The following is a 23,419-nucleotide window of genomic DNA, read 5'->3' as shown; positions in this document are numbered from 1 at the left end:
TCCTGCAGGGGCCGGCTGCTGATGTCTCATCAATGGGCTGGTGGGTTTTGGACCCTTTATACCAACCCTTCCTAATGAAAGATCATCATTATAAAATGTCATCAGAATAAAACTTGTGAACACCCCCTTTATATGGTTTGATGTGGGTATTTCTGCTAATCAGTTGGCATCAGGCCCGTATCCATAAGGTTTCGGAGGGGGGGCAATATCTGGTGGTGACCTCTGGCATTGTACTTACTGAAACATGCGACTTGTTTATATACAGCTATTTTCTACTTTGACTTTGTAGCAGTGGATTACGCTCCTATATCCTTATATTACTAACCATTGTTACCAGTTTTCTGGTTGTATAGGGTGAATATGTATATATGTATTCATGTGTAGCAATTCTGCACTATAACTATAACCTTGTTTAGCACTTTTTGCACTTTAGTGCCAGGTTTTGCTGCCTGACAACAGAGCCCTTATTTTTGGTGGGTTTATAGATTGGAATGTCTTATTTTGACCAGCATTGTTATATACCTAGGATATTCAGTCCAGATCACAACAGTACCTTGATGAATAAGTGCATTTATTCATATCCCCAGGATGTTAATAACAAAGCTTCTACTGTTATTCATTATATGCTGTTGATTGTATAATTCTGGATTTTGTGCCGTAATACACATGTTCATAGTATTCATTCATGGTTCTCCATCCATGATTACCCATGATCACTGTCACAGTTCTCTCTCTGCTTTAAGTATTTAGTGACAGTTTTTTGGGTCTGAGTTTCCCTTTACCCCTTTATTTTCCTTTGGCAGTTGTAGGGTTAATGGTAGTATTCCTTGCCCCCAAGCAGGCCAGTCCTTCAGTCCTTTTATATATTCTTTGCTACCAGCAGAGGGTGCAGGTTATTCTTGATTCATGTGGATGCTGGTCTTGGAGCTGTTTGATGTGATTGTTTTTTTTTTACATGGGTATTTGTTCCAATCCGTTTGGTTTATTTTTTAGATGTTTATTATTATCATCCCCATGTATACTTAGGCCTTGTTGTTTTGGGGTTGCTTTTGTTATATATCTGGTTCATTTACTTCCTTCTCCTCCATCTTCCTCACTGTCCTATCTACATAGAGCCTCCTCAGTAACAACTGCCATCTCCTATCTCAGTCATGTGAAAGTCTTTACTGAATACAGATTTAACTTCAGAATTGAGAATTTTCATAATGACTGATCAATTCTGGCAGAGAAAGATAGTCACAAATTGCAGTAGACCGACCGGAGCGGTGGTGTTTGAAGATGAAGCCGCCAGAAAGGGAATAAAACACAGGGAACTTAGATTTAAAGCACCACTCCAGATGTGGAATAAGAAAAAATGCTGGAGGGGTGCTTTAAGTTTACATAACTGGAAAATCTTCATACACAAACATAGCTATTGGTGCAAATCTTTGATTTTAAACAAATATGTTATGTGATTCTTTTTGAAGTTCAAATACTCTGTTCTATAAATAAGAACAGAAACATAGGGACTCACCTGGTACGAAGGCTGATCTGCCATGGCCAAGAGTGTGCATTTGCTTCACACCCACCGACAATTCTTCCAAAACACCTTCTCTGCCTTTTCTTTGCTTTTCCACATTCAATTTCAGTTGAAGCTAAATGGATACATTTTAGTCAGATAAAAGATAAAATAAACTTGACAGTATATGAGATTCTATAGAAAAGGATAATCTATTATCTACTTAAAGGTTCAACTCTTTTGTAACTGGTCTAATTTTGGTCTTAGTAACGCAGCAATTTTTTGTTTCTTCATCGTTATGTCCCATGAGCCATTTAAAGGAACCATTTTGGTACATATAACTTCTTGATTGGCTATAATTGACTCTTTGTTGAAAGGAAAGAAGAAGCAACTGTTCTTTATGGTTTAAATGCACCATTTCATTATCACTTTATTCCATCGGTTGATATGAATATGGTGACATCAAATGTATATATTTTTATTCACGATTTTACTTTCTGTTTTGCTACTTTTATAAGAATTATGCTTTTTACTTCTCTTTCTTTATCAACCTTTGGTTTGATCCCGAGCCATGGGGACTTTATGGATGAACAATCTGTAGGACGATTGATCTTATGCAAGTCTAGATAGGTCTGCCAGGGTGTTCTCCACCATTGTTTGAATATTGTTAAGACATTGAGATGTTAGTTTTCCTATCTTCAGTTGAATCAATTCCATAGAGTAAGGGCTACACTAAAATACCAATAGGTTCAGGGTAAGCCTGGTCTGTGGCGCAGTGGCTTAACATCTGCATGCGTGAAAGTACAATTGTTCAAAGAAAACAACAAGTATTGCTCTCAACTTCCATGGCCTTTAGGCATGCTCACCACACAAGACTCCATTGCTGAACAAATGTCATGTTCAAGTGCATTAAAAGTTTGCTCAACAACATTTATACAAGCCTGTGATATACTTGGAGAATATATAAATAATCACTAATTGTCCTATTTTTACAGCACACATTTAAGTAATCATACTAACACCATCAGTCTAAATACTGGGCTGGAAAAAGAAGTGAAAGCGCACACAATATTATTTTATAAAGGCACCAAAATTTATTAAACCCATTACTTGTGTATATTAACATTAAAACAGGAAACCACCAAGCTAGACACAACGATACTAGGATCAACTTTCCAGGGTAGTAATATTATAAGATATTTCTCCACAGGGAAATAATTTCTGAACCATCACGGGTCCAATGCACTATGTCACACATTGTCACTAAGATCGTATTTGTATGACAAAAATAATAACAAGGAAACTCCCAAGCATATAAGCATATAACACAGTGCCAATAACAAGATAAAAATATCATACATTATTAATAAGATGGAAAGGTGATCCTGGTATCATTGTGTCTAGCTTGGTGGTTTCCTGTTTTAATGGTAATGTATACGAGAAATGTGTTTAATACATTTTGATACCTTTATAAAATAATACTGTGTGCGCTTTCACTTCTTTTTCCAGCCCAGTATTTAGACTGATGGTGTTAGTTGGAGAATATAGTCTGGTCAGATGAGGCCAAAATGTAACTCTTTGGATTCACAATACACACCATGTTTGAAGGCCAATAAGTACTGCATATCACTCCAAAAATACCATACCAACAGTGAAGTGTGGAGATGGGATCATCATAGTGTGGGGCTGTTTCTCAGCATACGGCACAGGCAAACTTCATAAAATTGAAGGCCAAATGTACCACGATATTCTTGATAAAAAATTGCTGCCATTTACCAGCATAATGAAGATGAAATGAGGGTGGACATTTCAGCAAGAAAATTATCCCAAACATACAGCCAAGGAAACTCTCAATTGTTTGCAGAGAAAGAAAATAAAGCTGCTAAAATGGCCCAGCCAATCACCTGACCTGAATCCAATAGAAACTTTATGGAAGGAGCTAAAGCTCAGAGTTCAAAGAAGGAGCCCACGGAATCCTCCTGAATTGAAGAGTGTTTGTGTCGAAAAATGGCCCCAAAAATCACACCTGACCAATGCATGTGACTAGGCGCTCCATACAGGAGGCGTCGTTAAGCTGCCATCACCAACAAAGGCTTTGTATGAAGTATTAATTAAATTTCAGAAAGTGTGTTCAATACTGTTTCCCTATGTCATTTGTCATTATTACACATAACTTAATTTATGGACACCTATGGTTTAATTTCTTTGCCTGTGTAGATTGGATGGGTTGTCATCAACATCTGGTGACAAATTGATGTCAATAGTATATTTAGAAATATATTTCCTTAGGAAGTTGGTGACGTCTTAATAATAATATTATATATATATATATATATATATATATATATATATATATATTTACACAGTACAGACCAGCAAAGCACCCCCACACCATCACACCTCCTCCTCCATGCTTCAAGGTGCGAACCAGGCATGTAGAGTCCATCCGTTTACCTTTTCTGCGTCGCACAAAGACACGGTGGTTGGATCCAAAGATCTCAATTTTGGACTCATCAGACCAAAGCACAGATTTCCACTGGTCTAATGTCCCTTCCTTGTGTTCTTTAGCCAGAACCTTAATTAAACAATAGACCATTTTCTGATGCCTTATCCCTTTTAAGATCCAGGCGATCGGATCTTGAGATATAACTTCTGCAATGTTTATAATGATATATCACAGTGAACTAATATTGAATAGGGGCAATGGACTGAGAAATTAACTATGGACTAAAAATGCATTTTTGTTTTACAGAATAAATATTATTCTCCATTGTTTTGGGAGCTGAAGATAAGTAAAACACAATAGCACTTAGCTGCTGACTGACAGTATATGACGACTTCAAACCATATATGACTTGCTGTATGATACTTTAGTTTTGATGTAACAGAAAAATGTTTACCACAGGTGGGAATGTCACAATAGTCCCAGCTTACTGATCCAGGAGTTGTAACAAAACACCAAGGGCCATTGATGTCTCCATCTGGGTTTCTGCAGTACTACATACAAGGAAGTGAAAAACAGAATATATTTTATCATTTCTAATACATGATAGCAGCAATTCTTTCATATCATTAAAAGTATAAGCATATGCCACGTTACATTTTGAAATGATATCTGTCATTCTCAGTACTTAATTTCAGTTACTGAAAACAGGACATTGCTATAACAGAAGCCAGACAGAATCCAAAGTGCTTCCATCTGACTCATATGGCTCGTTCCAATGATAAGTGTTAGCAGCACTTTGGATGTTCTCCTATCTCAGTAATGGGAAAGTCTTCCCTTAATACAGATTTTACCTCAGAATTGAAAATTTTCATGACTAATCAATTCTGGCAGAGAGAGATGCTAATTTGTCTGATGTTATATTATAAAGTTGCTTATTTTCAGGTGTTCTATTGCTTTAGGAAATAAAAATGAAAATGACGGTTAGGCTTTAAGGCGTAATATTTTAGGGGAAAAAAGTTTTTTTTTATTGTCCAATTTTGTAAAATTCTATGATGCACCTGTGGGTTTAAAAAGTGCTCACTACACTTTTAAATCAGCTCCTTGTGGGGTTTGGTTTCCATAATGGGGACACCTGTTTGACGTTTCTACTGACATCTCAGAGATTGTAAATGCGACAGGGCATTAGCAATCTTTTCTAGTTAAATTTGTTCTCCAAAAATCTAATAGTGATCCTTCCCTTTCAAGGTTTATGATGTACCCAAACATTTGTCTCTGACAATTTACCACTATGTTTGGTAGAAATCGCCTTTTAAACTATAGGGTCCATTTAATATTATGACACCTTGTGAAAATCACAAATTTGTGGCTGAAAAAAATAAATATATATATAAAATTATCTTCTGTTTTCATGTTTCAAAGTTGTAAAGTATTAAAAAGCACCAATCCATTCAACATTGTCACTACATCCCTATATACATTTATTGAGGGGTTTTGTTTCCAAAATAGTGTCAGTTGTGGGGGGACTCTGCTGTCTGAAGCAATTTCTATCCAAGAAAATGTTGCGCCCCGGGGCAGCCGGGCTGCTTGGATCCGGCCATTCTGTGGCTCGATTGGTTTCGGATCAGGGGGCACCGTCGACCAGTTTTAAATGAAAATAAAAATAAAGTCTGACTACGCCACTCACGGTTTGCAGCCAGGGATGGTAGGGCCACCGCTGCGGGTTCCCACTGGGAATGATGGATGGGGCAGCGTGGATGGTGGAGCCCTCCGCGAGCAGGGCTTTTCCCCAGGGGTAGGTGAAGTGTTAACGTGGAGGTGCAGTGCAATGAAGCAGTCCAGACAGAGAGTGCAGTTTGATTGTCTTTACTTGTGCGCCTGTGTCCTTGATGGCTGTGCCATCCAACCTGGTGCCACTCTCCCACCTTTGCACTCTGGTGTATGTGGGTCCTCCCTGGCGTGGAGCACTTGAAGGTCCTCCTGGTGTCTGGGTCCTGCCGCAGGCAGCTTGGACTATTTAAGGGAATATGTCCCGGTCCTCCCTTTGCTGCTGATGCCTCGGACGTTAGTGGTGTAAGATGAGTCCTGGAAACCCATTCGCCTGGCAGAGTTAACAGATGGCTTGAAGTCTTGGTCTGTTCTGGGATCTGCACCCCGTGCGTGCAAAGTACTGGGAGCCCTGGATGTCCACCCCACAGGATCCCTCTGTCCTTGGAGCTTGGTCTCTCACTCTCCAGCTACTTTTCTCCTCTGAGTGGCTGATCTTTCTACTCAGGTCTTTGCAGAGTCTTTGCTACTTTCAATGTGTCTCAAGATTCCTTTGTCTGTCTTGACACCTTTCCTTTTACTTGCTCACTTCTCTCCTCAACTCCTTCCTCTTTCACTTCCTTTCTCCGACTGACTAGCCACACTTCCAGATCACTCGCTCCTCTCCCAGGCCTGGTCCCTCCCTTCCCAGTTGGCGGTCTGTTAGCTCACAGTGCCAAGCCCTGCCACCTGGTTCTAAGGGAGGTCTCCTACCCTAGTTGTGAGTGTATATGTCCTGGTGTGCTAGTGTCATGGGCGGAGGGGACGCGCTCACCACGCTCGGGTCCGGGGCTTCTGCTGCTGCTACTCAGTGGCTCGAGCGGTGGACCGCACCCGGGGACTCGAGCAGCGCTCCTCGCCCGTGAGTGAAAAGGGGTGGTTTGTTTGGGAGATTGTCTGTGACGCCACCCACGGGTCGTGGTGATTATTAGCACCACCGCTGTTGGTGACGGGGATCCCGGGAGAGATGGTAGGGAGCAGCTAGGATGTTGTCCCCTCCGTGGGTAGGGGTTGGTGATCCCGGGGCCCGGTGGTGTAACGGGGAGGCTGGATGCCTGGGGGTGCAGGGTTGCAGGGACACCGTGGCGTGGTGCCGGACGGCACTGGAGTACTCACTGAGACATTCAATGACAAAGTCTCTGGTGAACCAAACGGCCGGATGGACGGGTCCCGCAGCCGGCTGCAGTGTTGTTGTTGTGCTCTCCCCGGACGGCTGATGGTGGCTGTCTTTCCCTGCACCTGTTAGTTTGTTCTGACTCCTGTGGTTGCCCACTGGTAGTCCGCCCCCCGGCATATAGGTGCCGTAGGAGCCCGTTTTGCCCGCAGGCGCTGGCCCTTGGATCTCTAGCCTGTGGCGGTGGCTGTATATCCTCTCGGTGCAGACGGTTGCCTTCTAACGGGACTTGGTTGTTGGGAAACCCCTGGGGTTCTTGTCACACTCGGATTTGACTATTGTCGGTGGCTCCAAGCCTGGTCGGGGTCCGATGGCCCTGCCTGTGTGCTTAGCTTCACTCCGCTCCCTGGTTCGGTACCGGTGGGCCACCGCCCAGCCCCGGTCCTACGGCTCTGCAGAGTTCCGCTAACTCCTGCAGACGGCCACCACCGTCTGCCAACCTTGCTGTCAGTGCCTGGGCTCCAACCCAGACACTTGCAGTTCGCGTCCTCCTACTTTCACCTCCAAACTCTATCCGACTGCTTTTCCCGCCTCTAGGCCTGTGAACTCCTCAGTGAATGGGGCCAACCGCCTGGCTCCGCCCCACCTGGTGTGGACATCAGACCCTGGAGGGAGGCAACAAGGGTTTTTGGTTGACTGTTGTAACTGTCTAGGGTGGGGTGTGTGTGTGGTGTTATGTATGTGACTACCTGGCTAGTCCAGGGCGTCACACTAGTGTGTGTGTACTGACTGGCACAGTCATGTAGGACACGAGCTGTTACCTTGTTGTTACCTTATTTTTGTGACACCTGGTTACCGCAGGGGCATCACAAAAACATCAAGGACAGATTGACATTTTTCAGGAATTACATACAGGGATTGTAATACAGAGGAATGGGGTAAAGTAATTTTTTCATGATAAATCCACCTTCAGACTGAGACATCTTGAAGAATAATTTCCCAGAGAAGAATAGATGAGCATTACTATAAGTTCTGTGTCATGCCAACAATAAAGCACCCTGAGACCATTCATGTGTGGGGTTGTTTTTCATATAAGGGAGTGCGCTCACTCACAATTTTGAGCACTGCCATGAATATAAAATGGTATCTAAACATCCCCTAACAGCAAATTCTCCCAATGAGATAGGAGTAATTTAGTGATGAACAATATTTTTTCCAGCATGAAAAAGCACAATGTTACAAGGCAAATGTGATAACTAAGTAACTTGCTTAACAAAACATTAACATTTTTGGCCCATAGCCAGGAAACTCCACAGATCTCAATCCCATTGAGAATCTGTGGTCAATCCTCAATATGAGGGAGGACAAAAAAAATATTTAGAAATTGTGATATGCTTCAAGTACTGACTAGTTAAGAATGGGTTATCATTAGTTATGGTTTGGCCAAGAAGCTGCTGTTTAGCATGCCAAAGTGAATGTCAAAAATCTTGAAAAATAAAGAGTCAACATTGAATATATATAGTATATACAATATATGGGGAAAATCACTGGATTTATCATTTAAATAGATGAAGCAATTAATATAAGACACTTAGCAAATATACAATCCATTCATATCGTTTTATGCAATTTACCAATATATCTTACATTATTATTCAAGCCAGAGTTTGGGTGAGTTTCTGGAGTAAAGCTTGAATGCGTATGTGGTGTCTGTGAATTCCATGCTTGACAGGTATAGCCTTTCACAGTTTCAGATTTTTTGCCACGGTAGTCTTGACCTTTACCAATCATACAGTCTGGAAGAAATGCAAACAATGAATGTTATGGTGTGTGTCCAGAGAGTTTCCATCTTTTAGAATACATTAAATTGGTTATATACTACTGGACAATCCTTTCTTAATAGTTCCAGTTTGAAGCACAATAATAAAAAAATGCATAATGTATTCTTTGGATTATATGACACTTTTCCCCCAAAATGATTTGGAGGAAAGTGGGGGGTACATCTCACAGTCCAGATGTACCTGGCTGAGTGTGTGTAAAGGGTGGGGGAAGGTTGGTGGCAGAGGAGCAGGTCACAGAAGGCAGTAGCCAGGTCAAAGGCAGAAACCGGCACTGGGGTTAACAGTGTGTCTATTAATAAAGAAAATTAATATTCACTGCTCCTCACACCCATAATCTCACACCCATAATCCTTCCTATCAGCACTCTTTAATAGCGGGCACACGTGATCACTTAGCTGCCATCTTCCTGAGAAGGTGTGTCCAAACTTTTGGTCAGTACTGTACATACACACATAGATACATGCACTCAGCTTTATATATTAGATTTTGCATATTTTTTAAAACTTATTTTTTTTACTTATTATATTTGAGGGTCCTCTTAGGGGATATGACCATGCAGTCATACAATCGCTTGTACTACACAACAATACTACAGTACTGCTGTCTATAGCAAAACTTTTCTCTTATAAAATGTCAGCCAAGGCTGTCATGATAAAAATGATCTTGAGGGTATCTTCAGCAAACCCCTGGCTATCACGGCAATACTTCCAGTAAGGACTCTGTCATTAAGAAGAACCCCCCCATCCGCACATATGTGGGTAAAGGATTTTGAAAAATAAATCCATTGACATCCTGCATTTTGGGGATATTAGAACTCTCATTCATATACAAATGCGGTATTGAGTGCTCTTTACGAGACAGAGCACTTAATTAGCCTCTGCCTCCGCAGGTTGCTTCCACACCCAGCATCCCCTTCTTTAGTTTTGTTCATAGTTCACTATATATGTTCCTTGCGTGTCTTCTGATATCACAAAAACAGTGAGGTGAATAGGGTATTGTTGGGCAAGGCAACTTAGGGAGGCATAGGTGTCATAAGTAATCTATCATGTCCACAGAACCTAATGCCTCAATTACATAGATATGAATCAAAATCATGTTCATTGCATAGATCTTAAAAAATAAGCAACGTTTGCAATTTACAGCTATAAGTGCCATAATTCTTTCTGCATGTATAGCATTAAAATGATTCAACTGGTTGGATAAAATAACAATACTTTCTTTCACCTGGGCTCGATGAGACTAGGGTTGGTTTTGTTGTTTGAATGGGTTGTTGATCTATTTGGGGCGTTTCAATGCATTTCTTCAAGTTACAATACTCCCACCGCACACTCGGATCAGCCGTGAAGCACCATGGACTCTTATCATTATCTGGATTTCTGCAGTAATTTCTTTCAAGTCCCCTGCAAATACACAAAGTGTTTCATAATAAGGAGCATCCAAATCTTGTCTCACAATGTTAGTACTTTTTTTAAAAAAGAAATTTAAGCCAATGGCAAGAGTGCAAGGCAAAGATGCAACTAGAGTACGTTAGTCTCTGAAAAGACGAAGGGCTCTAAGGCGGTGTTCAACTATTGCAGCCATGGTGCATTTGTTTCGGCATAGTAACAGTAAAACCGCATTCACAGCAAACCAAACATTTTTTTTTTTACACAGTTGCAGCAAAAAAAATGCATTGTGTGAACACAGCCTGATGAGTTGTAAATTTGCATTATATGCTGTAATAGTTTGCAGAGGGAAAGAGAGCAATAAAATTATAGCCCCGATTCACTAAGACTAGCATTTTGTAAGCAAGTCTTGACGAAGTACTGTATGCACTGGAGTGATATGCACAAAATTCATTAAGTACTGCACCACTGTAACAAATATACTCAAGTTGGTAACTAGAGCACATTTCTATCATAATTTACATCACTTTTGTGGAGTTAATTCTAATTAATTTGTGCTCGTTTCACACATTTGTCAAACAAATGAGGCAACTGGCATAGTAAAAGAAAAAGTAGCATTTTTTTTTTATATATGGGTAACAATGTAAGGAAATTTGAACCAGATTTACTCCAAAACTGTTTGATAAACTGGGGCATAGGAGAAAAGATTTTAGGATTGTTATTATTTAAGGGCCTTCAGCTCGATCACAAGCCAAGGAGACTTGATGGATGAACACTGTGTAGGAAGATCGAACTTGTGGAAACCTAGATAGCTCCACAGAGTCTTCTTTGTCATTTTTCTGATAGTATCAAGCCAGTGGGTTGCTGGTCTTACTCTGACTTGCTGCTTCATATGATCATGTTCTTCACCAATGATTGCTATTTTCATGTGATGTGTCCAAAGTAAGCAAGTTGTAGCTTGGTGATTCTTGCTTCCATTGACATGTCAGTCTTGATTTGTTGCAAAATTGGTTTGTTTTTCTTGCCTTTTTTTTCTTGCCATTCATGGTATTAATATTATCGTTCTCCAGCACCACATTTCGAAGGCATTGATTCAACTTCTTTCTTGTTCCTTTATTATCCAGGTTTCACATCCATATGTTAGCACAGAAAAGAACAGACGATGTAAAAGTAATGAATTCATCACCAGTGAAATGTTCCTCAATTTGAAGACCGTGTCCTGTTACTTCATTGTTGATTTGCCCATAGCTATTCTCCTATTGACTTCTGGCACCAATTGCTGCATCTTGATTGATCATTGATCCGAGTAGGTTGAAGTCCTTTACATCTTCCATTTTGTTGTCATCCATCTCAAATGTGTCCCAGTCGTACTTGGTAGTAGTCAATATCTTTGTCTTCTTTGTATTGAGTAGGAGTCCTGTTAGAGCTTTCCATCTTGACACTCCGTGATAAGTCCTTCATTCCGTTTACACTCACTGTTATCAATGTTGTATCATCTATGTATTTAAAATTGTTAATAATACATCTAGGAATTTTGATTCCTTATTCTTTTTCAGCAAGTCAAGCCTTTCTGAAAATAGCTTCTGCATATAAATTGATCAAAAATTGTGACAGGATGCAGCCATGTCTGACACCTTGCTCTACTTTGAACCCTGAAGTTGAAGCAAAATAGGATGGGAAGGACCCAGCATCGATTCACGTAAAAATAAAATCCAAAGCTTTATTAGGTCATCCTAAAAACAATAATTTTACAAAAGGCTCTATAATATATGCCAAAGCATGAAAACGTGACGTTTCGGACTAAAAGATAAAAACACAGTCCTTAATCATAAGTAAAGAAACGTTGCCGGAGCCAGGTATACATATTCTTTTTTGCTTCAACTTCTACTTCTGGACTGGCCTGTCCAGTGGACCACGAGCACTCCAGCTAAAGACCCTGGATGCATTAATATTGGTGAAAACTTTTTTACTTCACTCTACTTTAAACAGAACATGGTGACAGGCATGGTTTAAACTCCTTGCTTTATTCTTGGGCCTTTTCGATTATCCATCTAATGTTACATCTCTTGTTCCTCTGCATTTTCTAAATCCTGCTTGTTCCTCTGTTAGCTCTTTGTCAAAATAAAGCTGTAGCCATCTTTATAGGATCTTCCGTAATATTTTGTTCACATAACGCATTAGCGTAATAGTCATATAGATTCCACAGTCAGCAGCATCTCCCTTCTTTGGAATTGGAATAAACTGTGTTCTTATCCAGTCCATTGACCATTTACCAGTTGTCCATATCTGTTGACACAGGCATGCAATCTGCAATCGAAGACTATATTTATTATACTCTATTGGAATATTGTCACATCCAGGTGCTTTGTTTTTTTACACAAATTTTATTGCAGCAAGGACTTCGTCTTTCAAGATGTTTGGTTTGCTATCATTTCTAGTTTCAGTTTCTTCCTGTATCACCGAGTCATAATTGTAAGGGTGCTCCATGTATTATTTCCATCTTTTCTTGATCTGTTCTGGCTCAGTTAGTTTTTTCCCGTTGGCGTCTTTCAACATTTGCACTCCTGGTTGAAACTTCCATCATAACTCTTTGATCTTTTAGTATGCCTTCCTGGTCATGCCCTTCAGATGTTCATTTTCTATCATGGTACATATCTCTTGGTAATAAAGCTTTTTGTCTGCTCAAATGGTTCTCTTTATGTTGTCTATGTCCTGCTTGTTTTCTTTTCTTTTGCTATTCATCTTTCTTAGATGATCTTTAGGGTCTCTTCTGTTATTCACAGCTGCTGGGGTCTTTTCTGCCTCTTGCTTATTGCCTTTATGGCTTTTTCAGTAATAATAGTCTTTATATGTGTCCACAATTCCTCAGGCTTTCAATTAGCCATGTCCAGTGATATACAGTTAGGTCCAGAAATATTTGGACAGTGACACAAGTTTTGTTATTTTAGCTGTTTACAAAAACATGTTCAGAAATACAATTATATATATAATATGGGCTGAAAGTGCACACTCCCAGCTGCAATATGAGAGTTTTCACATCCAAATCAGAGAAAGGGTTTAGGAATCATAGCTCTGTAATGCATAACCTCCTCTTTTTAAAGGGACCAAAAGTAATTGGACAAGGGACTCTAAGGGCTGCAATTAACTCTGAAGGCGTCTCCCTCATTAACCTGTAATCAATGAAGTAGTTAAAAGGTCTGGGGTTGATGACAGGTGTGTGGTTTTGCATTTGGAAGCTGTTGCTGTGACCAGACAACATGCGGTCTAAGGAACTCTCAATTGAGGTGAAGCAGAACATCCTGAGGCTGAAAAAAAAGAAAAAATCCATCAGAGAGATAGCAGACATGCTTGGAGTAGCAAAATCAACAGTCGGGTACATTCTGAGAAAAAAGGAATTGACTGGTGAGCTTGGGAACTCAAAAAGGCCTGGGCGTCCACGGATGACAACAGTGGTGGATGATCGCTGCATACTTTCTTTGGTGAAGAAGAACCCGTTCACAACATCAACTGAAGTCCAGAACACTCTCAGTGAAGTAGGTGTATCTGTCTCTAAGTCAACAGTAAAGAGAAGACTCCATGAAAGTAAATACAAAGGGTTCACATCTAGATGCAAACCATTCATCAATTCCAAAAAATAGACAGGCCAGAGTTAAATTTGCTGAAAAACACCTCATGAAGCCAGCTCAGTTCTGGAAAAGTATTCTATGGACAGATGAGACAAAGATCAACCTGTACCAGAATGATGGGAAGAAAAAAGTTTGGAGAAGAAAGGGAACGGCACATGATCCAAGGCACACCACATCCTCTGTAAAACATGGTGGAGGCAACGTGATGGCATGGGCATGCATGGCTTTCAATGGCACTGGGTCACTTGTGTTTATTGATGACATAACAGCAGACAAGAGTAGCCGGATGAATTCTGAAGTATACCGGGATATACTTTCAGCCCAGATTCAGCCAAATGCCGCAAAGTTGATCGGACGGCGCTTCATAGTACAGATGGACAATGACCCCAAGCATACAGCCAAAGCTACCCAGGAGTTCATGAGTGCAAAAAAGTGGAACATTCTGCAATGGCCAAGTCAATCACCAGATCTTAACCCAATTGAGCATGCATTTCACTTGCTCAAATCCAGACTTAAGATGGAAAGACCCACAAACAAGCAAGACCTGAAGGCTGCGGCTGTAAAGGCCTGGCAAAGCATTAAGAAGGAGGAAACCCAGCGTTTGGTGATGTCCATGGGTTCCAGACTTAAGGCAGTTATTACCTCCAAAGGATTCGCAACAAAATATTGAAAATAAAAATATTTTGTTTGGGTTTGGTTTATTTGTCCAATTACTTTTGACCTCCTAAAATGTGGAGTGTTTGTAAAGAAATGTGTACAATTCCTACAATTTCTATCAGATATTTTTGTTCAAACCTTCAAATGAAACGTTACAATCTGCACTTGAATTCTGTTGTAGAGGTTTCATTTCAAATCCAATGTGGTGGCATGCAGAGCCCAACTCGCGCAAATTGTGTCACTGTCCAAATATTTCTGGACCTAACTGTAAATCATTGGGCATAACTGCACTAATTACAGATCTAACTGCAAAGTCTCTACCATTTCTGGAGAGCGCGGTTTATAGGGAACAGCGTATACAAGTTAGGCCAGAGTCACACTTGCGAGAGACTAATATATATATATATATATATATATATATATATATATATATATATATATATATATATATATATATATATATATATATACAGTGCTGGCCAGAAGTATTGGCACCTGTACAATTCTGTCAGATAATACTCAGTTTCTTCTTGAAAATGATTGCAATCACAAATTCTTTGGTATTATTATCTTCATTTAATGTCATCAATGAAAGAAATTTAACAAATTGTCATAAAGCCAAATTGGATATAATTCCACACCAAACATAAAAAAGGGGGTGGACAAAAGTATTGGTGCTGTTTGAAAAATCATGTGATGCTTCTCTAATTTGTGTAATTAACAGCACCTGTAACTTACCTGTGGCACCTAACAGGTGTTGGCAATAACTAAATCACACTTGCAGCCAGTTGACATGGATTAAAGTTGACTCAACCTCTGTCCTGTGTCCTTGTGTGTACCACATTGAGCATGGAGAAAAGAAAGACCAAAGAACTGTCTGAGGACTTGAGAATCCAAATTGTGAGGAAGCATGAGCAATCTCAAGGCTATAAGTCCATCTCCAAAGACCTGAAAGTTCCTGTGTCTACAGTGCGCAGTGTCATCAAGAAGTTTAAAGCCCATGGCACTGTGGCTAACCTCCCTAGATGTGGAAGGAAAAGAAAAATTGACGAGAGATTTCAACGCAAGATTGTGCGGATGGTGGATAAAGAACCTCGACTAACATCCAAACAAGTTCAAGCTGCCCTGCAGTTCGAGGGTACAACAGTGTCAACCCATACTATCCGTCGGCGTCTGAATGAAAAGGGACTGTATGGTAGGATACCCAGGAAGACCCCCCTTCTTACCCCGAGACATAAAAAAACCAGGCTGGAGTTTGCCAAAACTTACCTGAGAAAGCCTAAAAGGTTTTGGAAGAATGTTCTCTGGTCAGATGAGACAAAAGTAGAGCTTTTTGGGAAAAGCCATCAACAGAGTTTACAGAAGAAAAAAAAAAGAGGCATTCAAAGAAAAGAACACGGTCCCTACAGTCAAACATGGTGGAGGTTCCCTGATGTTTTGGGGTTGCTTTGCTGCATCTGGCACTGGACTGCTTGACCGTGTGCATGGCATTATGAAGTCTGAAGGCTACCAACAAATTTTGCAGCATAATGTAGGGCCCAGTGTGAGAAAGCTGGGTCTCCCTCAGAGGTCATGGGTCTTCCAGCAGGACAATGACGCAAAACACACTTCAAAAAGCACTAGAAAATGGTTTGAGAGAAAGCACTGGAAACTACTAAAGTGGTAGCAATGAGTCCAGACCTGAATCCCATAGAACACCTGTGGAGAGACCTCAAAATGGCAGTTTGGAGAAGGCACCCTTCAAATCTCAGGGACCTGGAGCAGTTTGCCAAAGAAGAATGGTCTAAAATTCCAGCAGAGCATTGTAAGAAACTCATTGATGGTTACTGGAAGCAGTTGTTCGCAGTTATTTTGGCTAAAGGTTGTGCAACCAAGTATTAGGCTAAGGGTGCCAATACTTTTGTCTGAGTATTATCTGACAGAATTGCAGGGGTGCCAATACTTTTGGCCAGCACTGTGTGTATATATATATATATATATTATATATATATATATATATATAATATATATATATATATATATATATATATATATATATATATATATATATATATATATATATATATATATATATATATATACACACACATACTAGAAGGTGGCCCGATTCTACGCATCGGGTATTCTAGAATTTACGTATTGTGTAGTTCATGTATGATTTTTGTTATATATATATATATATATAGATGTTGTTGTGTGTAGTTACCAAGTGTTTGTGTAGGGCGCTGTACATGTTCTGGATGTTGTCTGGGTGTGATGGGGGGTGAGAGCGGTGTTGTTTGTGTGTTGCGTTGTTTGTGGAGCGCTGTGTGTCTGTAGCGTTGTGTGTGTGTTGCGCAGTTTGTGTGTGTGTGGTGTGTTTTGGGGGGAGGTATGTTTTGTGCAATGTGTGTGTTGTGCGGTATGTGCGTATATTTGTGTGTGCAGCGTTGTCTGTGTGTGTGGGTGTCTGTGTAGGGCAGTTGTTTGTGGTTCCCTGTGTGTGGTGTGGTGTGTTGTGCAGTGCGCGCGCGCGCGTATGTATGTATGTGTGTTGGGGGGAGGTGTGCACTCCCAAACGTGCTCCATCCCCCATGCTGCGCACTCCCAAACGTGCGCCAGCATCAGCCTCTCTGTCCCCAGCATCAGCCTCTCTGTCCCCAGCATCAGCCTCTCTGTCCCCAGCATCAGCCTCTCTGTCCCCAGCATCAGCCTCTCTGTCCCCAGCATCAGCTTCTCTGTCCCCAGCATCAGCCTCTCTGTCCCCAGCATCAGCCTCTCTGTCCCCAGCATCAGCCTCTCTGTCCCCAGCATCAGCCTCTCTGTCCCCAGCATCAGCCTCTCTGTCCCCAGCATCAGCCTCTCTGTCCCCAGCATCAGCCTCTCTGTCCCCAGCATCAGCCTCTCTGTCCCCAGCATCAGCCTCTCTGTCTCCAGCATCAGCCTCTCTGTCTCCAGCATCAGCCTCTCTGTCTCCAGCATCAGCCTCTCTGTCTCCAGCATCAGCCTCTCTGTCTCCAGCATCAGCCTCTGTCCCCAGCATCAGCTTCTCTGTCCCCAGCATCAGCCTCTCTGTCTCCAGCATCAGCCTCTCTGTCCCCAGCATCAGCCTCCCGCAGCATCAGCCTCTCTGTCCCCAGCATCAGCTTCTCTGTCCCCAGCATCAGCCTCTCTGTCCCCAGCATCAGCCTCTCTGTCCCCAGCATCAGCCTCTCTGTCCCCAGCATCAGCCTCTCTGTCCCCAGCATCAGCCTCCCCATCCCAGCCTTCCCCAGGATCAGCCTCTGTCCTCTCAGCCTCCTCCAGCACGCCGTGCTCCTCTGCCGACACTCACAGATCCGATCGCATATACTCACACACACCCACCCGATCGCATACACTCACACACACCCGATCGCATACACTCACACACACCCGATCGCATACACTCACACACACCCGATCGCATACACTCACACACACCCGATCGCATACACTCACACACACCCGATCGCATACACTCACACACACCCGATCGCATACACTCACACACACCTACACACCCCCACCCGATCGCATACACTCACACACACTCGATCGCATACACTCACACACAAAGACACACACTGACGATATTGCACATACGCGCTGATACTCACAACATCCGGGGATATCACATGCTTCTGGCCATGTGATCCCCCGGCAGGTCCTGGAAGCTCACAACAGCACAGTATCGCCGCCGAGAAGCAAGCGATATCCCAGGATGTTGTGAGTATTTGGATGCGATGTTATGTGTGAGGTGTGTGTGAGTGTGATCTGATTTGTGTGTGTGTGTGTGCTGTTATGTGTGTGTATGTTCCGCAGCTGCAGGATCTTGATGTGTGGATGCGATGTGATGTGTGTGTGAGGTGTGTGTGAGAGTGAGTGTGAGTCGGTGTACACTGGTAACTATGATACACATCGGGTAACTAAGGGACCTTAGTTACCCGATGTGTATAATGGTTACCAGCTTTCACGGCCTCCGTCAAGATCCCAGCATCGCAAGGTTATGTCTGGCGCTGCCGGGATCCTGACGGAGCCGGTGTAGAAGCAAGCGATATCCCAGGATGTTGTGATGTGTGAGGTGTGTGTGAGAGTGAGTGTGAGAGTGAGTGTGATCTGATGTGTGTGTGTGTACTCACCTGGGAATCGGAGCTCCGTGTCAGTTGGGCCAGAGCGAGCGTGCATTGCGTGAGGGGGGCGGGGCCTGCAGAGAGCCGGGGCGAGAGGCCAATCCGTGTGGGGGGGCGGGGCCATGGCGAGCCCAGCGGCCAATCAGCTTTGTGTCACCGTAAGGACACAATTTCGGAGCATGACAGATAGACAGACAGACAGACAGACAGACAGAATAAGGCAATTATATATATAGATGATACAGGCACACACACACGCATGTAAATTGCGTGGGAAGTTATGAAACTTTGCAAAACACTTTATTATGAAATTTGTCTTCATTTCTGAAAAAAAAAATAGAAATAAAAAATTTGCTTAAGTGGCTTATAAACCGATTTAACCTATTCTATTTGCCTGCCTTTAGCTGCATTGATATCAGAACTTCCTCATTTGGAGTACAGCTGAAGGCAATGGAAGAGTCAGCTCAGTACTGGTCTCACTTCCTCATTTGGAGTAGAGATGAATGAGCCTATGGAAGTACGGTTCGGAGTGTACAGCCGAACTTGAGATAAAGTTCGGATTGTGACTCTGACTTGACCCGATCCTCAATGGAGATCAGTAATTGGGCAGTTCGTGTCTCCACACGCATGTAGCCACCAATAAGCAGAACACTTCCAGCAGAGGGTGAGTGGTTTTTTTTTTGCTTTTTTGTGTATTCACAATGCATCTAAACACACTGATTTTACTCCTAGTGCGAGTCATTCAAACACTGCAAGCGGCTCACACTGGGCTGAGCATCACTTATACCCAAGCACAGCACTACTCGCTTGAGTGGTTTGCACTTGTAACTCCCTTGAACTTTGAACCGAAACTCTGTTTTTTTGAGTGAGTGTTCAAAACTGAACATCAAACTTTGGGTTTATGCATCACTAATTTGGAGTACAGATGTTGGCAGTGAAGGGATTAGCTCAACACCAGTCTTACTTCCTCATTTGGAGTACAGCTGATGGCATTGGCAGGGTCAGCTCAGCACCAGTCTTACTAATTCTGGGGATAAGACTGCTGCAGAGATTGTTCTGATAAACACGATATTTAGAACAGAAGACAGGCTCTGACAATTTCACTACTAGGGTTTGTACTCCCTGTGAGCATATTTTGATATCAGAGCAGTTAAAGGCAGGCAAATAGACTGGTAAAAGCAGCGGTTTAGAAGCCACTTTCATGCAGATTTTTTATAGGAATGCAATAAACCTCTGTAACAAAGTGATTTGCCGTTTCATACCTTTCCATACAGGACAAAATGATAAAAAGAAAGTTTATTTACTTTTTAACAAAATTTTATACATGTGTTATAGGGTGGAATATTAACAAACCTGCAGTCTGGCCATTGTTATTTGTGTTTTAACTATTTACCGTGTTGTCCAAATAAAATGTGGACAACACATACTCTATAGGTCAGTATGATATTACATTTATATACATTTATTTATTATTTTTGCATTATATATACATTCTTTGAGAAAAAAAATCATTTGCTTTGTATCCACTCTCTCTCTTCACAATGCCTGCAGTTTTCATGTGATATGATATCAGATATACATAGTTAAGATGACAACTACTTTTTTTTCAGTTGAGACCATTGAGAGAAACAGAAAAGAAAGTGGTTGAAGTATGTGAATTGTACATGAGTGGCTATGTGACGATCATGGGTACTATGGAATCTAACAATAAGCGCTTTATACACTGTAGAGTTCTGCATTTTAGATTGTCTCGCTAGATATATAATTCCTTAATCAGCTCAATGTTTTTGATTTTTATCCAATATATTATTAAAAGCAAACATCATAAAAAGTGGGAGACAATAATAATAACGGCCACCAGAGGGCAGTGTAATGCAGGTCAATGCATGCAAAAATATAGCAGTACATGAAAAATACAGCTACTGTATTTTACTAGGTGGAAATGTCAAAGGTCTTGGGCTTCAAAGGGTTGATCATTTTTACTGAGGCCACGTGAGTATATGTTGAGTTTAATACCTCAGTATTTGTAACCCAAAACCACGAGTGAAACAATCAGAGGAAATGTATAATAGAAACACGGGCACCACTTCTGTATTATTACCCACTCCTGGTTTTGGCTACAAATACTGAGGTAAAAACTCACCAAATAATGTGTGCATGTGACCTTACAAATAAAAAACTCACCAAATACTCACTATGTGCACATGGCCTTACTAATACTGAGGTAAAATATTGAGCAAATACTCAATGTGTGCACGTGGCCTTACAAATACTGAGATAAAATACTGAGCAAATACTCAACACATGCAAGTAGCCTCAGGGTCTGTTAAGATATGTTGGATTTCACCAGATTTTGGCTCAGATTCCTTATAGAAATCAGTGTCTAATCCATTAACAATCCACATCCCATGCACACACACACACATTATATATATATATATATATATATACAGGGGCGTAACGATCGCGGTCGCAGAGGTCGCCACTGCGACCGGGCCCGCAGGGTTATAGGGGCCCGGCAGCCGCTCTGCAGAGCCGGCTGCCGGGCCCCTATGTGTAGTGCCACTATGTAGTGGCCGACTGTGAGACCGTTAGGGGGCCGGCCTGTGAGTCAGGGGGGCCCGGTGTCTGCAGGGGGCAGAGGGGCCCCTGACCTGGAGAGGCCACCAGGCGTTCCTGACCTGCTGCAGAGGAGATGTGCTCCTGCACGGCAGACGGAATCCATCCCTACCAGGACCTGCGATGACGTCACGCCCATGTGACTGTGTGGGAGGAGACACAGGATGCCGGGGAGAAAGCAGGAGAAGATACTTCTAACACATGACTGGTAATGAGAAAAGAGGGTACATGAGGGGAGGGGCTGCAGGGTGAGGGGGATATGAGGGCTGAAGACTGTGACAGAAGCATGTGAAGGGTGCAGAGTGTTTGAGAGGGGTAAGTTGGGGTACGGGCAGGGTGAGATATGTGGGTCAGGGTGTGTGTGTGATATGGGGGTGCAGGCTGTATAGGGAGCAGGGTGTGTGACATATGGGGGCAGGGGCGTAACTACCGCAGTCACAGGGGTCAGAAGGAGCTGAGAGGTACTTGTTTTTTTATTTGGCTGGCTGCATGACACATATAGGCCCGGGGAAGCTGCCTGCATGATACAGGGAGGCCCTGGTGGGGCTGGCTGGCAGGCTGCATTACATATAGAAGCCCTGGGGGGGCTGGCTGCATGACACATGGAGGCCCTGGGGGGGCTGGCTGCATGACACATGGAGGCCCTGGGGGGACTGGCTACATGACACATGGAGGCCCTGGGGGGGCTGGCTGCATGACACATGGAGGCCCTGGGGGGGCTGGCTGCATTACACATAGAGGCCCTGGGGGGGCTGGCTGCATGACACATGGAGGCCCTGGGGGGGCTGGCTGCATGACACATGGAGGCCCTGGGGGGGCTGGCTGCATGACACATGGAGGCCCTGGGGGGGCTGGCTGCATGACACATGGAGGCCCTGGGGGGGCTGGCTGCATGACACATGGAGGCCCTGGGGGGGCTGGCTGCATGACACATGGAGGCCCTGGGGGGGCTGGCTGCATGACACATGGAGGCCCTGGGGGGGCTGGCTGCATGACACATGGAGGCCCTGGGGGGGCTGGCTGCATGACACATGGAGGCCCTGGGGGGGCTGGCTGCATGACACATGGAGGCCCTGGGGGGGCTGGCTGCATGACACATGGAGGCCCTGGGGGGGCTGGCTGCATGACACATGGAGGCCCTGAGGGTTGGCTGCATGACACAGGGAGGCCCTGGGGGGGCTGGCTGCATGACACATGGAGGCCCTGAGGGCTGGCTGCATGACACAGGGAGGCCCTGGGGGGGCTGGCTGCATGACACATGGAGGCCCTGAGGGCTGGCTGCATGACACAGGGAGGCCCTGGGGGGGCTGGCTGCATGACACATGGAGGCCCTGGGGGGGGCTGGCTGCATGACACATGGAGGCCCTGGGGGGGGGCTGGCTGCATGACACATGGAGGCCCTGGGGGGGGGGCTGGCTGCATGACACATGGAGGCCCTGGGGGGGCTGGCTGCATGACACATGGAGGCCCTGGGGGGGCTGGCTGCATGACACATGGAGGCCCTGGGGGGGCTGGCTGCATGACACATGGAGGCCCTGGGGGGGATGGCTGCATGACACATGGAGGCCCTGGGGGGGCTGGCTGCATGACACATGGAGGCCCTGGGGGTCGGCTGCATGACACATGGAGGTCCTGGGGGGGCTGGCTGCATGACACATGGAGGCCCTGGGGGGGCTGGCTGCATGACACATGGAGGCCCTGGGGGGGCTGGCTGCATGACACATATAGGCCCAGGGGAAGCTGGCTGCATTACACATGGAGGCCCTGGTGGGGCTGGCTGCATGACACCTGGTGGGGCTGGCTGCATGACACATGGAGGCCCTGGTGGGACTGACTGCATAATACATGGAGGCCTGGGGGTGTGGCTGCATGATACATGGAGGTCTATGGGACTGCAAAATAAACATGAAGGACACCTTATACATAGACTATAGCAGCGCATTATACATGGAGGTCTATGGGGCTGCATTATAATACATATAGGACTATGGGGGCTACATTATAATATATGGAGGACTATGGAGGCTACCTTACACATGGTCTGTGGGGGTGCATTATAAAGCATGGGGGACTGTGGTGCAGTATAAAATATGGAGAACTATGGGAAATGCATTATAATACATGGAGGACTATGGGGGTGCATTCTAATATATAAAGGGTTATGTGGGACCCTTTATACTATATGGAAGGCTATGTGGGGGCCATTATAGTATTTGGAGAACTATATATGAGGGAGGAAAAAGATACAAGTATGGGATGGGAATGTTTTGTGCTGAGGGAAAAGGGCTCTTTCCCATGCT

The 23,419-nt window shown here is 43.5% G+C and overlaps 1 protein-coding gene across 1 annotated transcript in view; it reads right to left on the bottom strand.

Annotated features, from left to right (window-relative positions):
* Positions 1-23,419, bottom strand: part of PLG (plasminogen) — a 206,952-nt gene that overhangs the window by 33,030 nt on the left and 150,503 nt on the right. Inside the window, exons 12-15 of the mRNA XM_075341468.1 lie at positions 9,927-10,102; positions 8,509-8,657; positions 4,399-4,495; positions 1,514-1,634 (exon numbers count right to left, since the gene is read on the bottom strand). Coding sequence (XP_075197583.1) covers positions 1,514-1,634; positions 4,399-4,495; positions 8,509-8,657; positions 9,927-10,102 — 543 coding nt within the window. The remainder of the gene's footprint in view (positions 1-1,513; positions 1,635-4,398; positions 4,496-8,508; positions 8,658-9,926; positions 10,103-23,419) is intronic.

This window comes from Anomaloglossus baeobatrachus, chromosome 3, assembly GCF_048569485.1.
Source record: "Anomaloglossus baeobatrachus isolate aAnoBae1 chromosome 3, aAnoBae1.hap1, whole genome shotgun sequence".
NCBI classification, from domain to species: Eukaryota; Metazoa; Chordata; class Amphibia; order Anura; family Aromobatidae; genus Anomaloglossus; species Anomaloglossus baeobatrachus.
This window is presented reverse-complemented; position numbering and strand designations above follow the sequence as displayed.